The 21,204-nt window shown below is 42.4% G+C and overlaps 1 protein-coding gene across 1 annotated transcript; it reads left to right on the top strand.

Annotated features, from left to right (window-relative positions):
* Positions 1-1,631: 1,631 nt before the first annotated feature.
* LOC111655779 (chondroitin sulfate proteoglycan 4-like) lies at positions 1,632-20,402 on the top strand. The gene is made up of 22 exons (XM_023407293.2): positions 1,632-1,707; positions 4,272-4,435; positions 5,159-6,262; positions 6,397-6,807; positions 6,898-7,019; positions 7,241-7,349; positions 7,747-9,075; positions 9,646-9,738; positions 10,194-10,691; positions 11,238-11,372; positions 11,706-11,891; positions 12,046-12,228; positions 12,456-12,632; positions 13,046-13,244; positions 13,415-13,546; positions 14,231-14,406; positions 14,517-14,712; positions 15,029-15,200; positions 16,022-16,409; positions 16,619-16,771; positions 17,207-17,788; positions 18,259-20,402. Exons 1-22 carry the CDS (start codon positions 1,644-1,646, stop codon positions 19,390-19,392), a joined length of 7,707 nt encoding a protein of 2,568 aa, XP_023263061.2. The 5' UTR covers positions 1,632-1,643; the 3' UTR covers positions 19,393-20,402.
* Positions 20,403-21,204: the final 802 nt, after the last annotated feature.

The raw sequence follows: 21,204 nt of genomic DNA, 5'->3' as shown, positions 1-21,204 counted from the left end.
CCCCCCCCCCCCCCCCCCCCCGTAGGTGGACAGATTGTTTGACATGTTCCAGTCTGGTTTCCTTTGTGCTGTTTCTGCTGAAGACTTGAGTTATTGTTAGCTTGCTTCCAGTGTCCTCCTGCCAGTTGTCCGTTACTTATCTGCCTGTCTTCTTTTATACCTTTCTTCATCACTTGTTCAATTCATGTACTTCACTGCGCTAGCTAAAATTTAGGTACATTTTAATGTCACCATGTGTTAAATTTGATCGTGTAAGACTTTGGAGTTCCCCCGTGCTAGTGCACATAAAAACACAGTGACAGGCAGCAATACCCACAGATAGGAGGTGAACAGGCAGAAAGGAATATAGATTTACACCCACTATATGTACCTGGACTATCACTGCACTATGTCAGGTTTTCACTTCATTGTTTAAATAATTCTGCTCTAGAGGGCAGTTTTAATGAATATTGTATAAATGGAGACTATAGACTGTCAGAATAAAGTGGATAAAGTGGCTTTAGTGTTAAGTTGCACTCTAAGCAGCTGTGCTCAACTCATTTTAAAAAAGCACTGATTAGAGTGATCGAGAGTTTTACTGTAATGACCCATGTAGGAGACGTTTCATGTAATTTGCTTTGAGCCTTTTCCCTTTTTGTAAAGAGTGGTTTTTCAAAAACTCCTGATGAGAAAATATAGCCTCAGTAAATTGTAGAGTGGTTGGTTTGCAGGGGGTCGTGCTGTTGCAGCCATTATGTCACATTGGCCCTTTGAACTATGAAACTCCTGTTTCAGGTAACACTGTACTATAACCCCCATTATTTAGCATTTATGAGCAGTATGTAAATCAATTGCGCCCCACACTTCACATCAATTATAACTTAACAGCTTATATTATTACAACTGTTTTACTATAGTGCTATTCTTTATTTGATAATATAGCAGCCTCCACTTACTGATGACCACAGATGGAGTTACGGTTACTCTTTCAGCCACTTACAACTACATTAGGCCATGCTTATACCCAGCTTCTCAGTGATGCCAAAAAAAAAAAATGAGTAGGCCTACTTGAGTAGTTTGCGACACACATAATCTCACTTGGCTACAAGGAAATAAACAGTCATCATAAAAAATTGAATGTTTGTGTGTGACAGCAGCTTGTTCTGAGTTTTTCCTCACCACATGACAGTCAGGTTGTTATGAGCTAAACTAAGGATGGATTCAATTCAGAATATACTACCATTCAAAATAAGTCTCAGCTGTATCTTCAGCAGACTGTGATCTGATATCCAAGAATACACACAGTCTGCTGTACTTTCTACAAAGCACTTCAACACTTTTTTTTTTTTTTTCCCCCCTTCTGTCTCTGTTCGTGTTGTGACACCTCCCCCATGTGTTGATGTTTGGTACTGAGCACTGCAACAGCCCGCTCCTCTGTGTGGACGGGGTGAGGGGAGGATCGGAGGGTGGAGCTCCACCTCACCGTTCTCAGCTCAGCAGCACAGGTACATTTTTTTTTTTAAAGGCTGTAATCCAAAGCCAGCAAAGCAAGCAGAGGCTACTTGGAAGTTGGCAGTAGTGGAAAAGACAATGGATGGCGTAGTTAGGCAGCCAGGTGTTGCTCTTAACTGAATGCAAGTTAGATGATAAAGGCCTAACTAACAATGGGGAGTTTTGTGGCTGATCTGTTTGTGCTCCTGCTGATTTCCACAGGACAAGTTTACGGAGGTAAGGTGCTGCAGAGGAGAGAAAATCACTCCTCCTAAATGACAGATGTAAAACTTAAAACTGAGAACTAATATGCTACAATGTTACTGTTTAATGATTTGTTGCATCACTATAATATAACTGGTAACACTGTAAAAAGTGTGTAAAAAATATAGTTATTATTGGTTGTGAGTGTAAATCTATTAATGTTAACACTTAACATTCACACACAAGCTGTTGTGGTTGTCCTGAAGTAAATTCCTAATCCAGTCTAATATTGTCTGTAGACATATGGCAGGACACTGCTGGATACTGGATTATATTTTGATTGCATGCTTGCAGTTACTTATGTTTTGCAAAGGGACATGATTACCTGACCTGATGCCTGATACGCTCCTAGACTGTGATTTTAGTTGTACAGGAAAAATGTTTATTGGCTAGCAGCATTGCCTCAGGCAGTTGCTCATGTCTCTATATCATCCTTACACCTGTTCACGAGAGTGCATAAAAGACCTGCAGGTGTGTCTGTAACTGTAGGAAGATTACTAATAATCCAGTGTTCACTGGTATCATAGAGGCAGATTAGAGATAGATGGACAGACATGGGTTACACTGACAGCGGGCTTATAGGCTTTATGCAGAACGGCATGCTGAGCCAGTCTGCTGACTGAGTACTTCTCTTTAGGACCAGTCTTTTAACACCTAATAATTTCCTTGATAATCAACTTTACTTTTTGCAGGTGGTGCGTTTCCAGTTTCAAAAGGATTTAAAGGCAGTAAAATAATAAACTATGAAAACTATTTTGAAAAATAATACAATTTGCAGGCAGAAGATTAAAGCCCCCAAAAAACAATAAAAAATAATGAAATGCAGAAGAACAGATGTAAAAGATGATTATTTTTCCATTGTTTTCTGTCTCTTCTTAAAAGCAAATTCCTACCAATTTGTATGAAATGTCTGTTATTCACATTCTACTCAATCGGGAGCCATGTTTCACTGATACAAAAAAGAAAGAAAAGAAAGGAAAAAACACAAGGTCACCAAGATTACTTTTTAAACAGTAGTCAACCGGTTATCTAAAATAATTTAAAAATAATAATAAAAAGCACCTGCAAGAAAAAACATATTTAGAGAGTGAATATGCCTAATATGTCACTATTTCATACTTGTTCCATTGTCTGACAACAAACAAAAACATAATAATTGAGAATTGAGCTGTAAAATACTGTATTGTGTGAGCAAAGTGAATAGGAGAGTTTTCAAGTTTCAACAGTTTTCAACTGCATCCTCAATTTCACACATTGACCATACGCAGTCCAGCCACATACCAGGTTTTGACCTGGTCTTGATATTGAGACAAGTGGAGCTGGTAAGAGTCTAAAACTGTTTTTGTGTTTTTTTTTTTTTTTAAAGTACTTCTTTTCAGTCCCGCCGCACTGCTGTACTGATTGTTTTTGGAGAGTTTTTAGAGTGTCACCCATCCACACACACACACACACACACACACACACACACACACACACACACACACACACACACACTCGTTCCCCTGACCTCTATTCATTGAATTGAATTACGGTTTCAATGAATGGACAGTCATTTTGACAGAGTGCTCCAGTACTGCTGTTTTGTAGGTCAAATCAATCAAAATAAAGACTGCTTTACTTTTTTTCATTTACAGATGTGTTGTATTGACTTATCATTAAACATAAATGTGTGAATGAGTACAGCCTTACAGGGCTTCTAGCATGGCTGTAGACTGTTAGTCTTGTTTTACCATTAGCTAGATAGCCTTAAATTCAAACCTTTTAATTTACATTTGGACCACGATGCCGGACGCTGATTTGTGCTTGCGGAGCAACTCTGCCATTGACAAATGTTTGTACAACTAGTTCAGTCTGCGTCATCTGGGTCAGCAGTGAAGTCTATTTAGCATCAGAACATTTCAGGATGACCCGCTCCAGGATGCATTAGTTGTCATTAATTGAATTCAGATAGCAGGTGTAAAGTGCAGAGTAGACACCAGATTGACAAAACAGTCAATACAGATTAATCGAATAGTCTTTCCTTTGGCATTTACCAAATGTTAGTTTCAATATCGGTTGATATGTTTGAATCGGATATAGCTTAGAATGTAAATGTTAAAAAGTAATAAAATATGTCAGCATGGGACACATTTGCAGCATGTGTTTTAGCCTCATAATAAACTGTAAGAAAGATGAGAAGAAAAAGAAGAAAATGAAAACGTGTTTTCTGACGAGGCTGCGAGACAGACAGTCCAGACTGAACTTCACACAACACAAACTATAGCCTCAATTATTATGCATCCTATGCCTTCATTAGAGTGAACCAGGGCTTGAACAAGCATTTAGCGTTCTCACTTTAATGAGTTGGACTTAATTTAAAATTGGAAGCTTCAGTAAATTAACTTGGACCATTGGACTGGATTGCACTGGCGATATTGTAACTACCCACTGCATTTCAGGACATGAATGAAACGGTTTTGGATTGATGAAACAGCGTACTTGATCTGGCCACAACTTTGACCTCAACTTCTCATCTGGCTTCTTTTTCATTGTCACAGTGTCCTTCTACGGTGATGGCTACATCCACCTGCGGACAGTGGAGGCATCCGTTCAGACCTTGCTCCATGTCCGATTTCGAACCTCCAGTCAGGCAGGGCTGCTGTTTTTGGCAGCAGGACCTAGAGACTACTTGCTGCTGGAACTGATCTCTGGGCGTCTGCAGGTAGGTTATAGCACATATTAGGGTATAGTAGGAAAGTTTTGCCACGAATCTAGTCATGGATGAAAGCAAGACAAATGTACTGAATGTTAATTTTAAAGGATAAAAATTTTATGAAAGGAAATCAGTTTATGCTTTAGCAAGGCAACACTATTTGGATTTTATGATAATGTCTGTCTAGAGACGCTCACATAAAGATACCTCACACTTTCAAAACAAGAGGAAATATTTGTCCCCTGGCCATTTTAACTCATATGTTGGCATTTACTACCATGAGGAGAGCCCGAGAGAAGACTGAACACACACAGCTTGGTGTCAGATTGCTTGCAGAGAGAGAAAAAAAAAACCCTTTGGCACAGGCTGCATTTCAGGACAAGTTCCTTCATGACCAGGTTAAGAGAGAAGACCACAATAGTTTAATGAAAGCTCTAAGTACAAGGCAAGGGAGCTACTCATGATATTCTTCTTTGTGGAATAATTCTTTAATCTACAGCTAATAGCTCCCTTGATTTTGATTTAAAATTTGTACACTCAAGATGTAGTCAAGATGTAGTCACCATGTCTACGTTTAACGTTTTTTGCTTTTATTGTCACTTTTTGTCCCTCAAATTATGGTCTGAGCATAGAAACAGAAATAAGAGAGTTTAATTTCATACCTCTTGGTTGTCACCTTTTATCCCTCCTTTCCTCACCCCTTCCCTCCTTGCCTCCTCCTTCATCCCTTAGGCACGCCTAGACCTGGGTTCAGGTGAGCGTTCACTACGCTCAGAAAAGGGCATCCAACTTAGTGACCTCGGGTGGCACTCTATGGAGCTGACCCACGACCGCCATAATGTCACCATGATCGTGGATCGAAATTTTCACACTAGCCTCCGTATGCCAGGACCAGATCTGGAGCTCAGAGTGGAGGATGGACTCTTTGTTGGAGGAGCAGCTGGTCTGGATCATCCATACCTTCTCAACACCTCCAGGGGGTTTAGAGGCTGTGTGGATGAACTTGTGTTCAATGAACATAACCTGCTGTCCAGTCTAAGGCCATATTCTGGGTACAAGAGCATCCATGAGGTGTCACTGGGCTGTAGTCCGCAGCTTTCTGCGACAGAAGAAGATCCGGTCAGTTTTTTCAGCTCCAAAGCTTTCATCTCACTCCCACCGTGGGAGGTGCCACAGGAGGGACTGTTTGAATGTGAACTTCACCCCTCTGCAAGAGAAGAAGATGGCATTATCCTGTACAGCTCTGGCAACCAGGGAGAGTTTGTTGCCATAGAGATCATAGATGGTTACCTGGTGGCAACAATAGGAAATGGAGAGGGGAGTAAAACTGAGCTGCGTTCTCTAACACATGTTCACAGCAACCACACCTGGTACCCCATCCAGCTGCACCTGCTACCCCACAGCATCCACCTGAAGGTAGACAAGGAGTTAATCAAGGCTGACCTGAGTCTGGAGCTCCAAGTCATCCAGCTCAAAGGGCCTCTCCTCCTGGGAGGGCTGAACGAAGAAGCTCTGGGAGAGGCACGGCGAGCTGGGTTGTTCTCTGCCTCGTCTGGAGGAGGAGCCTCCTTTAAAGGCTGCCTCCGAGAAATTAGGGTGAACACTCAAAGAACGGGTCTCCCTCATGCTGCCATCACCAAGGACATCACTGTAGGCTGTAAGACAGGACAAGCCCTTGTGACAGCGACCACCATCAGCCCAACAGACCGCCCTGAGTTAGATTTTACAACTTCACAACCAATTAGCAACAGTAAGAAGAACCCTAACTTTTTACTGCTGAGAACGCTAGACGTAGCAGAAGGAGGCCGAGCACCACTGGAGCCCAAACACATGAAGGTAGGACTTATTGTCTCCTGCTGACCTGTTCTTCTAGTTTTTACTTTTAGTCATTTGACAGGTTTCTTTTATAACAGTAAAAATAATATGGAGCGATGTAGTATTAATCTGTTCCTATTTGTACTCCCTTCCAGGTGAATCTGGATTTTCGGTTATTGGGCATCCATCCTTCCCAGTTGATGTTCCGCATTGAGGAGCAGCCTGTTCACGGCCAGCTCCGGCTGGACCTCAGACCAGACCCTGATGGGATGCTCGATGAGGGGCAAGAAAGAACTATCACATTAGGAACCGAGGAGAAGGACCGGACTTTCAGTATGCTTGACCTATGGCAGGGCCGGGTGATGTACGTTCACAGTGGGTCAGAGGACCAGAGTGACTTTTTCATGTTTTCAGCCTTCTCCAACAATAAAAAGGAGCTTCCTGTGTTTCTGAGGAGCAACCGTCTTCACCGGTTTGATATTAGCATCAGTCCTGTTAATGATGCCCCTGTGCTCAGCCTCCCAGAGGGAAACCTTTTTACCCTGCTCAAGAAGTCCAAACGACAGGTAGGCACAGTGGAATGATGGTTGGTATGAATATTTGTGTTAACTGAGCATAAGAAAATGAAAATACTAATACACCCACAATGTCCCCAGCTAACAACAGATGTGCTGAGAGTGTCAGACCCGGACAGCAGTCCTGTAGAGCTGGTGTTCAGCTCCCTTGGAAACCTCAACACTGAGGCTGGACACCTTGAGCACCAGGATTACCCCGGCAGGTTGTTGCTATGGCTTGTGAGGCTTTACAGTGCCTCACAAGTCTTCTTAAAAGCAATCATTGAAGTCTATTAGGGAAGTGGCTGTTTGTGTATATGTAACAACAGAGACAGAAAACAAAAGATGCCTGAAAAAGGTTTTGGCAGAACAAAGAGTTGTTGATGCTGCAGCTATTAAAACAGAACAGAACATGGAAGTTAACAGGGTTTTATCTATCTTCCAGGGCCATTAACTTGTTCTCCCTACATGATCTGGAGGACAGTAAGATCAACTTTGTCCACACTGGGGTTTCCACCTCGAGGCTGCCACTCAGGGTCAGCGACGGGCAGAAGGTACGTGATGTTATCTCTCCCAAAGTGGAATAAACCTATGGAGACTTGCATGTATCTGTTGCCATTATGCCAGTTATAGCAGTGAACTATCAGTGTCAAAACCTTGATTAATGGAAATATATGGCTTGTTACTTTTTCAATGACTCTCTTTTTTCCTATTACCTCTCCGCTTATAATGTTGCCTTGTCTCATCCTTTGCTTCCTCTTCTCGTGTCCCTTTCTTTCATCTTTCTTCACTTGCTTGGTCTCCTCTCCTTTATTGTCTCACGTCATCTCTTGTTTCCCTTTCTCACACTTTTCTAACCTTATCTGCTGTTTACTCTCATCTCTTTGTTCTTCTTCATTCATCTTCCTCACCTCACCTCTGGTGTTTCCTTCTTCCCTATTCATTCTACAGTTGAGCAACACAGTAGTTTTGCGGATCATGGCAGTGGCACTCGAACACAAACTGGTGAATAAAACAGGACTGGATGTGAACCAAGGCGAGGCTTCCATCATCACCACCAACCATCTCGCAGTACAAGTAAATGTGGCTGATCAGGCAGCGGAAATCCGATACGACATAACAGAGCCACCACGATATGGTGAGCTCCAGCGGTTGCACTCAAGTGGCGACTGGAAACTTACAACCTCGTTCTCTCAGAAACTTTTAGAAAAAGAACGGATCCGATACCTCAGCACTTACCATGGCCTTCAGACTCAAAACAATGTCACTGATCAGTTCAAATGTAAAATCAGCATCAATTCACTGGCTACCGAGGAGATTATTTTCCCTATTGTGGTTCGCTGGATCCACTTCAAGGTCACACGAAGCAAGATGGAGGTCAATGGTGTTCAGTCGGCTGTTGTCACTCCTGAGGACCTCCATGTAGTTTCAAAGGGTGTCAAACTCAATGAGAGCAACCTCTTTTTCAGGCTCCGTACAGTACCAAAGAAAGGTCAGCTGTTCCTCGACAACAAAGTTCTACAAAAGAACTCAACCTTCAGCCAGAAGAATATTACAAATGGTTTGCTGAAGTACGAGCTGCTCAACAGGGTACTCGATGACACAAGAGACACATTAAGCTTTCAGGTATTTTCAACACACGCCAACTCGACAAGTTACGACTTCAGAATCAACATCAAAACCGAGTCAACAGCCTTCACCATTGTAAACAAAGGCCTTTCGATACTGGAAGGAGGGAGTAAAGTCATTACCAAAGAAATCTTGTTCACTCAGACAGCAAGTAACCGAGAGGTCCAGTACAGCATCACGGTGAGCCCCAAGCGTGGACAGATCAGAAAGATCAATCTCTCCAACTCAACATCCATTAATGACAACATTGTAAGCTTCACAAATCAGGATATCATGGAGGAGAGGATTATGTATGTTCATGATGACAGCGAGACCAAACAGGATTCTTTTACGTTTCAAATCGTGGTTTACAAACCGCATAAACACACCAGCAAGAAGGAGGACAGAAACACAGCCGAGCACACCTTTAATATCTCCGTGCAGCTTGTCAATGATCAGAGACCTGTCAGGGTCGTTGATAAAGTTTTCCACGTGGCCCGCGATGGCCAGAGGTTGGTGACGTTGAACGACCTTCGCTACCGGGACGATGATTCTGACTTTGAGGACAACTGGTTGGTGTACACACGGAGGGGGATTCCCATGGGAGAGCTGGTCCTGGCCGGTGACCCCAGTCACAAGCTGTACGAGTTCACACAGCGGGACCTCGAGCAGGTGCGCACGATTTATCTGAGATTCTCCATCATCCAGGTGATAGAATATTTAGAATCACTAAATTAAAGATATACAGTATATATTTGCTGTTTTACTATTCAGATCCAGTGTCATGACATCAATGACCCCCTTGTGTCCCTTAATAAGTGTGCAAAAACAATGCATCTGTATGCATTTACTGTTACTTAACTCAATGAAAAACATTTGTTAAAAGGACAGTTATTTAGCTTTTTGTCTTTAATAATGGAATACATTATTTTTCATTATAACATGAGTTTTCCATGCCACATTAAATCAAATCACAACACAGAAAACAAAGTTATTGTCCTTGTAATACAGTATGTTTTTCATTTAATTATGACATAAAAAGGAAATACAAATATCAATGTGTATTGCATTTAAATGTATTTCTTCATTTGATTTGTTTTAATTTCTGCATTTTAAATTTTCCATGCTGGATACTCTGCTGGAATAAGATTTTAGTTAAATGTGTTTATTCATTTTAACCATGCTGATTCTTTTCTCCGTTCCTTTCATCATCTCCTCTTCTCTTCTCCTCTCTTCTCTCAGAAAAAAGTGTTGTTTGTCCACAGAGGAGTGAGTTTCGGACGTTTTGTGCTTTTCGTATCAGATGGCAAACATTATGTTTCCACACTGCTTGAGGTGATTATAATGTCTTCACATTTAATGCATTTTATGGATTTATTCATTTATTTATACTTTTCTGGTGAAACTCAGTCAGCATCACTGTAAACATTGCCAGTGTTAGCCAAGTGGCTAATTTTCAACTGTTGTACTACAGAAAACATGTTAAATTAATGAGCTGTTAAACAAAGGAAATGAAAAAGTCAAGCAGTATGCATAATAAGGAAATATACAGTATAAGCAATGAACATTAAGTCTTCAAGTTGTGATTGTGCCATATTTATATTTTCATGTTATTTATCAGCAGTTTAAATTGTGTGTGTGATGGTTATATTTTTCTCTACAAATTATTTCCTAGTAATTAAATATCAAAAGGCATTTGAGTATCAAAAGAAGTAAGCCTATGATGTTATGTGTTCACTGACTGCTGTTATTATTATTTTCTGTCTCTGATGTGTAACTGGCTGTTACAGGTGATGGCCCAGGATCCTTACTTACAGGTGGAGAACAACACAGGCCTCATGGTCCAGCGAGGTGGAATCACCACCCTGACCTCCACTAACCTCAGCGTCTTCAGCAACCTTGACATACGAGACCCACAGGAAGTGACATTCGAGGTCTTCCTTCCACCTAAACACGGTGTGCTCTGCTTTAGTGATGGAGATCAAGACGCTGTAAAAGAAGCAGATGCAATTTCAATATTCACCCAGCGGGACCTGGTGGCAGGGCGCCTGGCATATCTTCATGATGGCAGCCATGAATTGTCAGATTGGTTTAATGTGACGGCAAGAGCAAGGGAGAAAAGCACAGAGAGGCAACAGGACAGAGGGAGGAGGGAGGTGCATCTGGACATCGGAGTGCCGGTAAAAATATTCCTGGAGAGCCATCAGAGGCCGCCAACGGTCATAAGCAACCGTCCAGTGGTGGTGGCAGAAGGACAGAATGTCTCCATAAGCAGAGAACATTTAGAGGCAAGTCAATAATCGTAACACAGTAAAAGACTCACCCACTAATTACTTTAACAGATTGAGATATACAGGCTTTCAAAACTCACTTTCTAGACTCTAGTTGTTGCATATAAGTTGCTCACATGCTCACATACTGGACAGTATATCAGGGTCTAGCCTATGTGGGCTTTTTATGTACGTAACATTTTTCAAGTTAACACAGCAAGTCATAAACTGAGTCAGATTTCTCCTTGAATGATTTTGAAATACTTGAGCTGAAAATGACAGCTCCACTTTGACTTCCTTTAATGTAGATTTCCCAGACCCAAACAGATAGAATTTTATCGATAGTGTCCATTTTGATATGTATATTGTTCCATACAGGTCACCCACTGTTGGTCTATAGTTTATTCCTGTTGTTATTGTACGGTAATGTACGGTTTGTCCTTCGTATCTTCTACAGTACATGCTGTATCATCTTCCTGTTGTTTAATAATGAGGCCTGTAATAATGAACCTGGCATATTTCCATCGTATTTGCAAATATGTTCTTATGTATTCTTTTCACCAGGTGGTCCACGAGGACAGCCAGCCCTCAGAGATCATTTTTACTGTCCAAAGTCCTCCCACCCTGGGTTTTCTTCAGAGGTTCTCCCATATCAACAAGCACCTGAACAACAATGGAGAACAGCAGCACCTCTATCAGGTACAGCCAACTTTACAGCTATGTGTGGATTCATTGGAGCGCTTTTGTTGTCCTGATGCAGAAAACAAGGGACTGTCGGTCCCAAAACCAAAAATAGGAATGCAGAGTTGGGAGATAACTGAGGTGTTTGTCACTGCAAGTGACCCCTTTTTATGTTCATTATTTGACTGTAAAATAACAATTTTTTTTGGAGCTTTATGTTTCAAGTGATAAACGTTTAGTATAACTGGAATGTCCTCGTGGCCACAAGTTGTACACTCAAGCATTTAAGCGTCAAAAGAGTCGCACAGAAAAAGCATTTGATGAGTCTGTCCTCTCTGTTCCTTCCTGCAGGGCATCAGAGAGCAGCAGACAACCTCCTTCACCCAGGACGACCTGAACCAGGGATCGATCGTCTACCATCAGCAGTCCACAGGAAGCACCAACGACTCTGTTCTGGTGGAGGCAACCAACGGGGTCACAAAGGTCGGACCTATCAGGCTGGAGATCGATATCATTCCTATCCTGCTCCCTCTACAGGTACAGCATCTATGTCTACATGTTGTAAAAGGCAACAGTTGCATGAAAATGGAAAGAAATTTACTGATTTGTCAGTCGACTTTCCAGGAGATCCAAGTGACCCTCCAAAAAAAAACAGTCAGTCAGAACTTTCTTCTGTTGGTCGTTTCTGCAGGTGTCTGACTTGACCCTGGATGAGGGGTCATCCCTGCCGTTGACTTGTGACATAATCAAGGTCGCCAATCATCACTTCTCAGACATGAACTTCCTGTATCAAGTCATCGATCCACCACGACACGGACACTTGGAGCACAGCCGGATACCGGGGATGCCCATCACTGCTTTCACACATACTGAGGTTTGACTGAGCACACAATATGTATTTTATATGTTAAAAAAACTTAATAAACTTAAAAAAACTTGTATATCAAGAGAAGGAACTTTTAGCCTCACAATTGTTTAGAGATCACACACAGTATCTTTTTTTTCAAATTGAATCAGACACATCTCTGAAAGATGACACATAGTGCCATGTTAGAATCAATCTTTATACGTGAATCTCCTCCGCCCAACACTTTTTTCCAGGTGGAACGTGAGTACATCTCCTATATCCACGACGGCAGCGACACACAGAGAGATAACTTCACCATCGTGGCCAATCAGACAGAAATCAGGAAGCACAGTCTGCCCTGCACTGTTCACATAAGTGTCACACCCGTCAATGATGAGACTCCTGTCGTTACAACCAACCGGGGTCTGAAGGTGGGAAATGAACGGACTTCTGAAATCACAAAATCACTAAGGGGGTCTTGTTTTATTGCAAAGGATTTCTCAGGGAAACAGGCAATTATGCTGAAACAGACATGATATACTGTGCTGTCTATATTATTAGTTAGCAAATTTATGGGTATCATTTTATATTCTTGCTGATAATTAACAATACCATGTGTTCACAACTCTCTTTCTTATCAAATTTGTTTTTTTTCCCCTGGCTCTAGCTCTACGCTGTGGCTTCATATTTAGTGTACAGACATGAGAGTGGAATCAATGTTGTCAACTAACTCTCTGCAACAAAGCAAATAAGCATGTTGCTGAAAATGTCCAACTAATCTTTTAATAGCTAAGTTTAATAGCCTTCCTGTCCTTTCCTTCCGTCTTTCCTCTTGTTTCCTCAGGTGTGGGTGGGTTCAGTGACAGAAATCACCACAAATGATCTCAGTGCAGAGGACTCTGACACACCGTCCGAGGGGCTGGAGTTTGTTGTCACACCACCCAGCAACGGCCACCTGGCCCTGAAGAGCGCCCCCTCCAGACACATCCTGAACTTCACCCAGAATTACATACAAAGTGGACAGCTGGTGTTTGTGCACAGTGGTGAGCTAAGCAGGAGCTGGGCAGATTAAAGTTAGTTTTTAGATGGAGGTAGAGTGTATTTTGTACTGAAATGTGTCATTTTTAAGGGCCTCTTGGGTAAAAGATGAGTCTGGAATAAACAAAAGAATGGCTGGAAGAAAGAATGACCTTTGCCCTCTCTTCTTGTGTAGGTGCATCGTCGGGTGGCTTTCACTTCCAGGTGAATGATGGTGTTAACTTCGCCCCTCGTCAAATCTTCAGCACGACTGCCCACTCTCTGGTCCTCACCATGCACAAAAACCATCCAATGGAGGTGTATCCAGGTACAACAGCTCACTCAGCTACAATAAAACATCCTGGTTCAAATCCCTGGAGGTTCTCCAGGATCATGAGATTATTTAGGGGACTAAGGGTATTCTTTGTTGCTTCACCTTACTCCACTTGGTTATTTATCAAATGATAACTGAAGAGGAAACCTCTCTATTTCTATCATTTCTTTTCCTCTACTGAAGTTAGCATGCTAACCAGCCAGCCCCGGCCGGCCTGCCTTGTCACTCTCCGATAACAAGTCACTGTAGCGTCCAGTCTGCCATGAAGAAGTAATGCTGCTCAGAGGGCGTATGATAACCTCTTGTATTGTAAACACAATAATGGCTGAAGTGTTTGCCAAGCGACAATGCCCCTTTAAGATTAATGCAATTTGTATTGTTTGCAGTCATGTCTGCACACCAGTTTAAACTAATTACCCTGATTGTCCCAAGCTGAAACCACATACAGCTCAAAGGAGGGTGAAGTATTTGTTTGGTAAATCATTCCTGGAGGATGATATGTTTTAAAATGCTTCTAAAAATTCACCAAAAAGCCACTCACTTGCCTATGCATTCATTAATTTCATGTCTTAGTCTGTCCTTTTGTGGCAGTTTGCAAGCAGGGAGATGTCCACAGATACCACAGTCAATCAGGGATATTCACTGCCTCCTCTCACTGTGTCTTCGTTACCTTTAAAGGCTCGGTGACACCAATCTCTGAGCAGGAGCTTCAGGTGGTAACCAATGACGTCAGCGATATCAGAAGAAACCACTCTGTAGTGTTTACAGTGACTGCTCCTCCTAAACTTGGCCGCCTGGTCCGACGTATGCCTGACAACTCTACACAAAACATTTCTACATTCACACAAAGCATGGTAGGAGATGTATATACTGCATGCATATGCATTTGTCATTTGTCATTTGTCTGTCTCTGCACCAAAGGCAATCTGTTATTTACAGATTTCTTCATGTCACTGTCTCTCAGGTGAATGATGGAGTCATCCTTTACGATCAGAACAAGCCAGAGTCAGTGGGATGGTCGGCTGCAGACTATTTCTCTTTCACTGTGTCTTCTCCTCCTGCTTTCCTTCCTCCACACACCTTCACCTTCTTAATCTCCTACCAGGCCAACGAACATCATGACCACCCTCAACACAAGACCAGACTACTAAACAACGCAGGTACTGTACTGTTAAAATCAGCGTGAATCTTGTGTTTATAACTTACGAACAGGTGAAAAAAGGTTTTCCCAGGATAATCTTTGTAAAGTTCCTTATTATTCTTATTTTCTTTTATCTGTGAAACAGGTGGTTTCAGATCTCTTGCATTTACAGAATTGTTTTAACTTGTGAAAACAGCAGCATATTACCATTTTCAGAATCTCCAGCTAAAGTAGAATGCATTCTGGGAAGATAACGCCATCTTATTCACACTGAATCTATTCTTCTCTTTCATGAGGAAGAATATATAAGCACACTATTTGCCTCTATCATTCAGGTGCTGTGGTGGCAGAGGGAGGAAGGGTGACGATTGACAGGTCTAAACTCGATGCCTCCAATCTCCTGGGGAAAGTTCCAGAGCCCCGACGGAAAGACCACCACGTCCTATACCGTGTGATTTCTCTGCCACGTCACGGGGCTCTGTCTATCCGAGGACATAACCTCACCAGGTGCTGGGCTCATTTCTTGGTGTCTCTATATATGGCCAGGAAACCACAAAACATTGAAATTTGTCATTTCTCCACAGAATGACGTACCTGCCTCTATCCATTTTTATTTATCGCCCAAAATAATATAGGGGAGACTGGGTGTGGTTGTAACACTTTTTACTTCAGCACCTGGAACTCACTGAATTTTTGAGGTAGAGTTCTCATTAAAGTACAAGCAAAATTATCTACATGTGTTTACTACAAATGGCACCAATTCAAACTTCTGCAAAAATATCACGGACCTCATGAGTTGATGTCACTATATGGTGTTCCTTTGTTACAACCTACCCCACTACCGTGGTAGTCCAATCTAATACAAGTCATATGAGTACTAAACAAAATATAGTCTTGGTCAAAACAATTACTTTCTTACCTTAAAATCAGTTTCTTCTCTGTAGAATCTGCATGTGCCTGTTTCCAGCCATGACAACCACCATGTGGGATCAGGAAGTGGGTAAACACTGAAATAACCATATGATTCCTGTATTATCCCTGTTTGGTGGAATTGGTGGTGTAACAACTCTCTCCATGTTACAACCATATCCGGTCTCCCCTATATTGTATTTTTAAACATATAAAAGAAACATTGCAGACAGAAATATTTAGACAACATTTCTACCAATAAGTAAATATACATATAGGTTAGATAATGAGGAAAAAGTAAAAAAATATCCAGAATGATCTTTTTGGAAATTAAACTTTCTGGATAATTTATTTAAACAAACTTTGTTTAAACTTTTTTTTTTAACTTTTTTTGTCTTCAAATATTTATCCTTCCCCAGAGATCAACCAGATTTCTCACAGATCACCCTGAATAAACTTGGCATCATGTACATCCACGACGACTCTGAGACGACGACCGACAGCTTCACTTTCCGGGCTTGGGTGGCTCCTTTGGATCTCCCCCCCTCATCTTCCTCGTCTGCTTTGTCCTCGGATTCCTCCTCTTCCTCCTCCTCCTTTTCCCGTCTCTATTCAGCTTCATCATCCTCCTTTTCGTCGTTAGACACAGTGTCTGATCACAGAGTCAAAGACAGCCTGGCAGTGACGGAGATGTTCAACATCACGGTGACACCAGTCAACGACCAGCCGCCACTCATCAGGAGCAGAGCCCCGAGTATGAAGGTGGTAGTCGGAGAGAGAGTTGTGTTTGGTCCAGACTATCTGCAGGTGAGCCAGTGCAAAGTGAACGGGTGTAAATGTGAGCAGGCATTTTTATACTATTTGTTAATAGTAAGATTTTTGTATGAACACACTGTTTTACCTTCTGAGATTTATTAAACTAGCAACAATATTTGAGTATCAGTGTTTAACTTTTGGTGACATTTTCTTTTCAAACAGTCTTATAAAATATAATCCTTGACAATCTACATGTCCAGGTTGAGGATCATGACACCCCTCCAGAGGAGCTGCACTACCTCGTGATCAGTAAGCCCAACAATGGCTACCTGACACTGGGGGAAAGACCAGAGCCGGTGACCTCTTTCACCCAGTATGATGTCAACCATGGCCGGCTTCACTTTATACAGCAGGTGAAGAGTGACTCTGCATGATGGAGACTATACAGCTCAGTATATAGCATCAAATTATTCTGATGTCATTATTCTGCTTGTAGAGAAAGCAGCAGTCTGTCACTGTGTGGCTTGATACTGCCTCCAGGGGTCGCCAAAGACAAACGTCTTCAAATGCTACACATATGGGCTTTGAAATCTGCTTTTTGTTAATTCCCCACTACATCATTTGTCACCAAAGCCTTGTCTCAAAAATTGGTGACACAACTCTGACATAACAAAAAATGGCATATGGATGTATCTTAAAGTCAACTAGATCATAGATTTCAAATTGTATTTAATATCAGGTAGCCCTTAATTTCCATTAATTTTTGTGTGGTGTGAAAATGAACTTGTGGAGATGTTAAACCTGCTTGAGATATGAATATATTCTGATTCCTCTGTTCCCTCCATCAGGGTGAGCCCTTGACAGGAGTTTTCTACTTCAATGTAACCGATGGTTATCACCGTCCACTCTACAAACTGTTTAGTTTGGAGGTGATTAAGCCTTCTGTCTCCATGGTGAACAACACTGGCCTGTCATTGGTTCAAGGCAAGAGTGCTGTGGTCCTCACAACCAACCAGCTGGCAGCTCAGACCAATGGTCGCAGCCAGGCCAAGATCACCTACACGGTCGCCACACACCCTCGCCACGGACGCATCGCTATTGACGACCAGGAGGTCATGACCTTCAGCCACGAGGACCTGCAGTTCGGTCGCGTTGTCTATCACATGACTGATCTGAGCGAATCGGAGGATAGCTTCCAAATCTCTGTGTCAGCCTCGTCATCTGGTGTTGATTACGGAAATGTAACAGCACAGACAGTGAAGGTAACTGTGCGGCCTCTGATCTACCTGAGGGAGCAGGTCAGAGTACCCAGTGGTATCGCCGTGAAATTGGGGAAAGCCATGATCGATGCCTCTGAACTGGCGAGAATCACTCGAGCTGACCCGGTCTTTGAGGTTCTGTCTCCACCAAAACATGGAAAACTGGTCAAGGTAAGACTGTTCATGGTAATGTTTTGATAAAGTTTCAAGGAAGATGCAGCTGTTTTTCATATACATTTAGATATAATATTTACATATAATTCTCTCTGGTTGAAAGTTTAAAATCTGACAACACCCATCACCACTAAGTAGTACGGTGTCAGAAGTCTGCTCTATAACCACACCCACTGGTGATTTCATAATGCACTGACACCTTGGGGTACACTTCTATGTCACTGTTGCAAGATGAGAAGTTAACCCATCACATGTCAGCAAAAGCAAGATTTTCATCTTGTCTTAAGTTGCTGTTCAAATGTTCTGTATCTGATTTAAAGTTACTTTAAAGTTACAAGGGCGATTACACAGTATACAATGGACCACTTCAATAACCATAGTAGTTTATGACTTTACACTCTTACCATCTAATTTCAGCTCACTCTCTCCTCTGCTGTGTGTCTGTGCCTGTGTGTGCATATATGTAGATAACCTATGACCCTAACCAAGCATCCGAGGTCCTGAAGTCTTTTACGTTCAGAGATGTGGTGCAAGGCCGAGTCGCCATCGAGGAGACTCTCAGTGACGGCGACAACCAGCTCCATGATAACAAATCAGCGCTCACAACAGCTCAAGGCCACACCCCCGCCAGACCTCTCAATGATTCTTTCATCTTCCTGGTGAGGGCCGGTAATGTCCAACCAGCGAAGGGTGAGCTTCATTTTACCATCTTACCCCACCACCAGATGCATCACGGTCTGGGTGCTGTAACTAAAGCAGATGGTGCAAGTCGCGAACACACCACAACCCGTCTACCGACACATAATAGGACTACTACTGGAGGAGGAAGAGGAGGTGGACGAGGGGGATCCACAACGCACAGCAGGGTTGAGGAGGGTTTGCACCCCCACATTTTGTCCCATAAAAACCACAACAGGACACAGCACAGGTTGAGGCCTCACGGTCGCTGGGGGAACCACACACACGGTGGGAGTCATGGAGGAAGATCAGGGAGTGGTCCAAAGGGAGCTGGAGGGGGTCACAGCCACGCTCCACAACCGCACCCTCCTTCTATCTTAGAAAAACACGGTCCAGCTAACCCTCCTGACACCCACCTGGTTCACGTGGAGGCCCTCCCTCGCCCTGCCTCCGACCCCCTCCTCATTATCCTGCCACTGCTGGCCTGTTTGCTCCTCGTCATTATTCTCGTGAGTTTGATTCTGGTGTTCCGCCACCGAAAGGAGAAGGCCCGTATGCGGCTCATCCAGGAGCTCGCTGCAATGCAGCTACCCACCGAGGGCAGCCCTTACCTGGGCCGGCCAGAGCGGAGTGTGGCGATGCCATCTGTGGTAGTCACCCCCCTTGGCCCTGCAAGCTGCCCTACCTCACCGCGGATACCCATAAGTCCCAGGAGGAGGAGTCTGGCCCCTGGGATGACCTTCTGGGGGCCATTTGAAGCTGATGGAGCAGGTGGCGATGGGAATATTAGAGGTGGAATAGGTATTGAAAGAGATAATGTAACATGTGGTAATGCACTCCAAGCTGTTACAGCAGGATTCAAGACCTCTGTGGGATCTACGTCTCCTACTACAACTCTTAAAGACAACCAGTACTGGGTTTGATGGAGGTAATTCAAAGAAGAACTGTGCCTTAGAGGTGTATTCTTGGTGTGAAGGCTATACATGGCACATGTCTACTCTCTAGGGGACATTTGTGGTCATAAGGTACATCTGATCTACTATGAACTTTTTATAAAAGAGCAAATTGTGCACAATTGTAGAAATTGTTTGTAGAATATATAAATTAAGTCATTTCAATGAACCAACCTGAATTGAACACATTTTTGATGTAGTGCTGTTTCATTTGTAAGACATTACCCAGCTATGTAGGAGGTGTAAGGCATTACTCAAAGGAAACACAGTCCATTATTGCTACTTAGGCTGATATTTGCTTTTGTCATTTCAAGGTATTTCAGTTTCTGCCATGGCATGACATGAGAACAACCGCCACTAGTTCCCTTATGCAAAAATAAATTTTTCGTGAACGTAGTCTTGTAGTGATTCCTCAGAAGATTAGTTGTAACTTCTCTATGGCTGAAGACAGCATTATATTTGTGGAACCGTTGCTGAACACAGAAGTGAAACATAGACAGATGTTTACTGCAGTTACTATAAATTGTCAGGTTTAATGTCGCTGAATTTCGAGTTAGATCAAATGTGAGTTTGTAGAGTAGCTGGTACCTGACATTTCTCACTGATGTGTTACTTCTTCAAAACCTTGAATGTCAGCTGGTAGACAATGTAGATAATGTTGTTTGTACATGCAACTGAAGGTGCTGTAAGTTTCAAAGTCCAAACTATTTTTTATAACATTTACCGCTCGCACATGTGCTGGTGTCACTTCACTATTCTGCACTTTTCCATTTTCTTTGTCTGATTTTGTTGCAGCTCAAGGCTGCGAGTCGTCACATAACTGTTTCTGATAGGCGTTACAGTATTAACAATTCATAGTAAGATGTGAAGACATAGGTAACTTTCTCAGTTCTGGATTGACTTCAACACCTTTTTATGCCTGCATTTGTTTGCCATGCACTGTGAAAGATTTATTTTTTAATAAAGATATTTCTTAAAGACTTGTGTGTGTTCAGCTAAAACACATAAATGCAACTAAGACAGAGGATCCAAAATCCTCCTTTCGCATATTGTTTTTTGGGTTCTTAAAGACCAACAGCAACAAGCTGTCCATCTGCTGACTGACAATGGACGTTACAAGCTGAGTATCTAAAAACAAAGAAATCAGTACAACCAACAAATGTGTGACGGTTACGTAAACCCGCCTCTAGGTTGTATGTAACTTGCATAAGGAGGCTTCAGCCAGCAGAGCCATGCAACAGTCAAAGACAAAAGAAGAAGAAAATGCAAACAAAGAGGAGAGGAGAAAGAGGCAAGTCTAAATAATGGAGGGCCTGCGGCTGCGGTAACCTGACCTGCAGTCTGTGAACTCTGGTGTCAGATATCAGGGATCGGACTGCTGCTGCCTAGGCAGTAAAAACAAGTGATAACATGCTTCTCATTGCACTGACAATACAGAATATAGAACACATTTCTTTCACACTGGCCGAACTTCAACAAAAATCATATTTCTAGAATAATTTGTACAAAGTGTGGAGAGATGGCACTCGAGGCTTTTTAACAACAAAGTGAGAAAGTGATTTTATGACCTGACGGACATTAAGCTCTTCTCCATTTCAGATTGATATGATATTAGTACTCAAACTTGATCTGAACTGTACTGCAGCAGGATTCGTGTGGCACTGTCATGCCCTTAGTGACATTGTGTTTTTAATTTTATTGTCTAGTGTAATAACCTTTTAAATACAACACTGTATGTGGATTTTGTCATTTATTCTTACACAAATTAATTAACATAAAAAA

The sequence above is a fragment of the Seriola lalandi genome, unplaced genomic scaffold (genome assembly GCF_002814215.2).
Source record: "Seriola lalandi dorsalis isolate HSWRI2012SDOR001 ecotype SW California unplaced genomic scaffold, Sedor1 jcf7180002054332, whole genome shotgun sequence".
In the NCBI taxonomy this organism is placed as follows: Eukaryota; Metazoa; Chordata; class Actinopteri; order Carangiformes; family Carangidae; genus Seriola; species Seriola lalandi.
The sequence above is the reverse complement of the archived record's forward strand: the minus strand, read 5'-3'. Positions and strand labels throughout refer to the sequence as shown.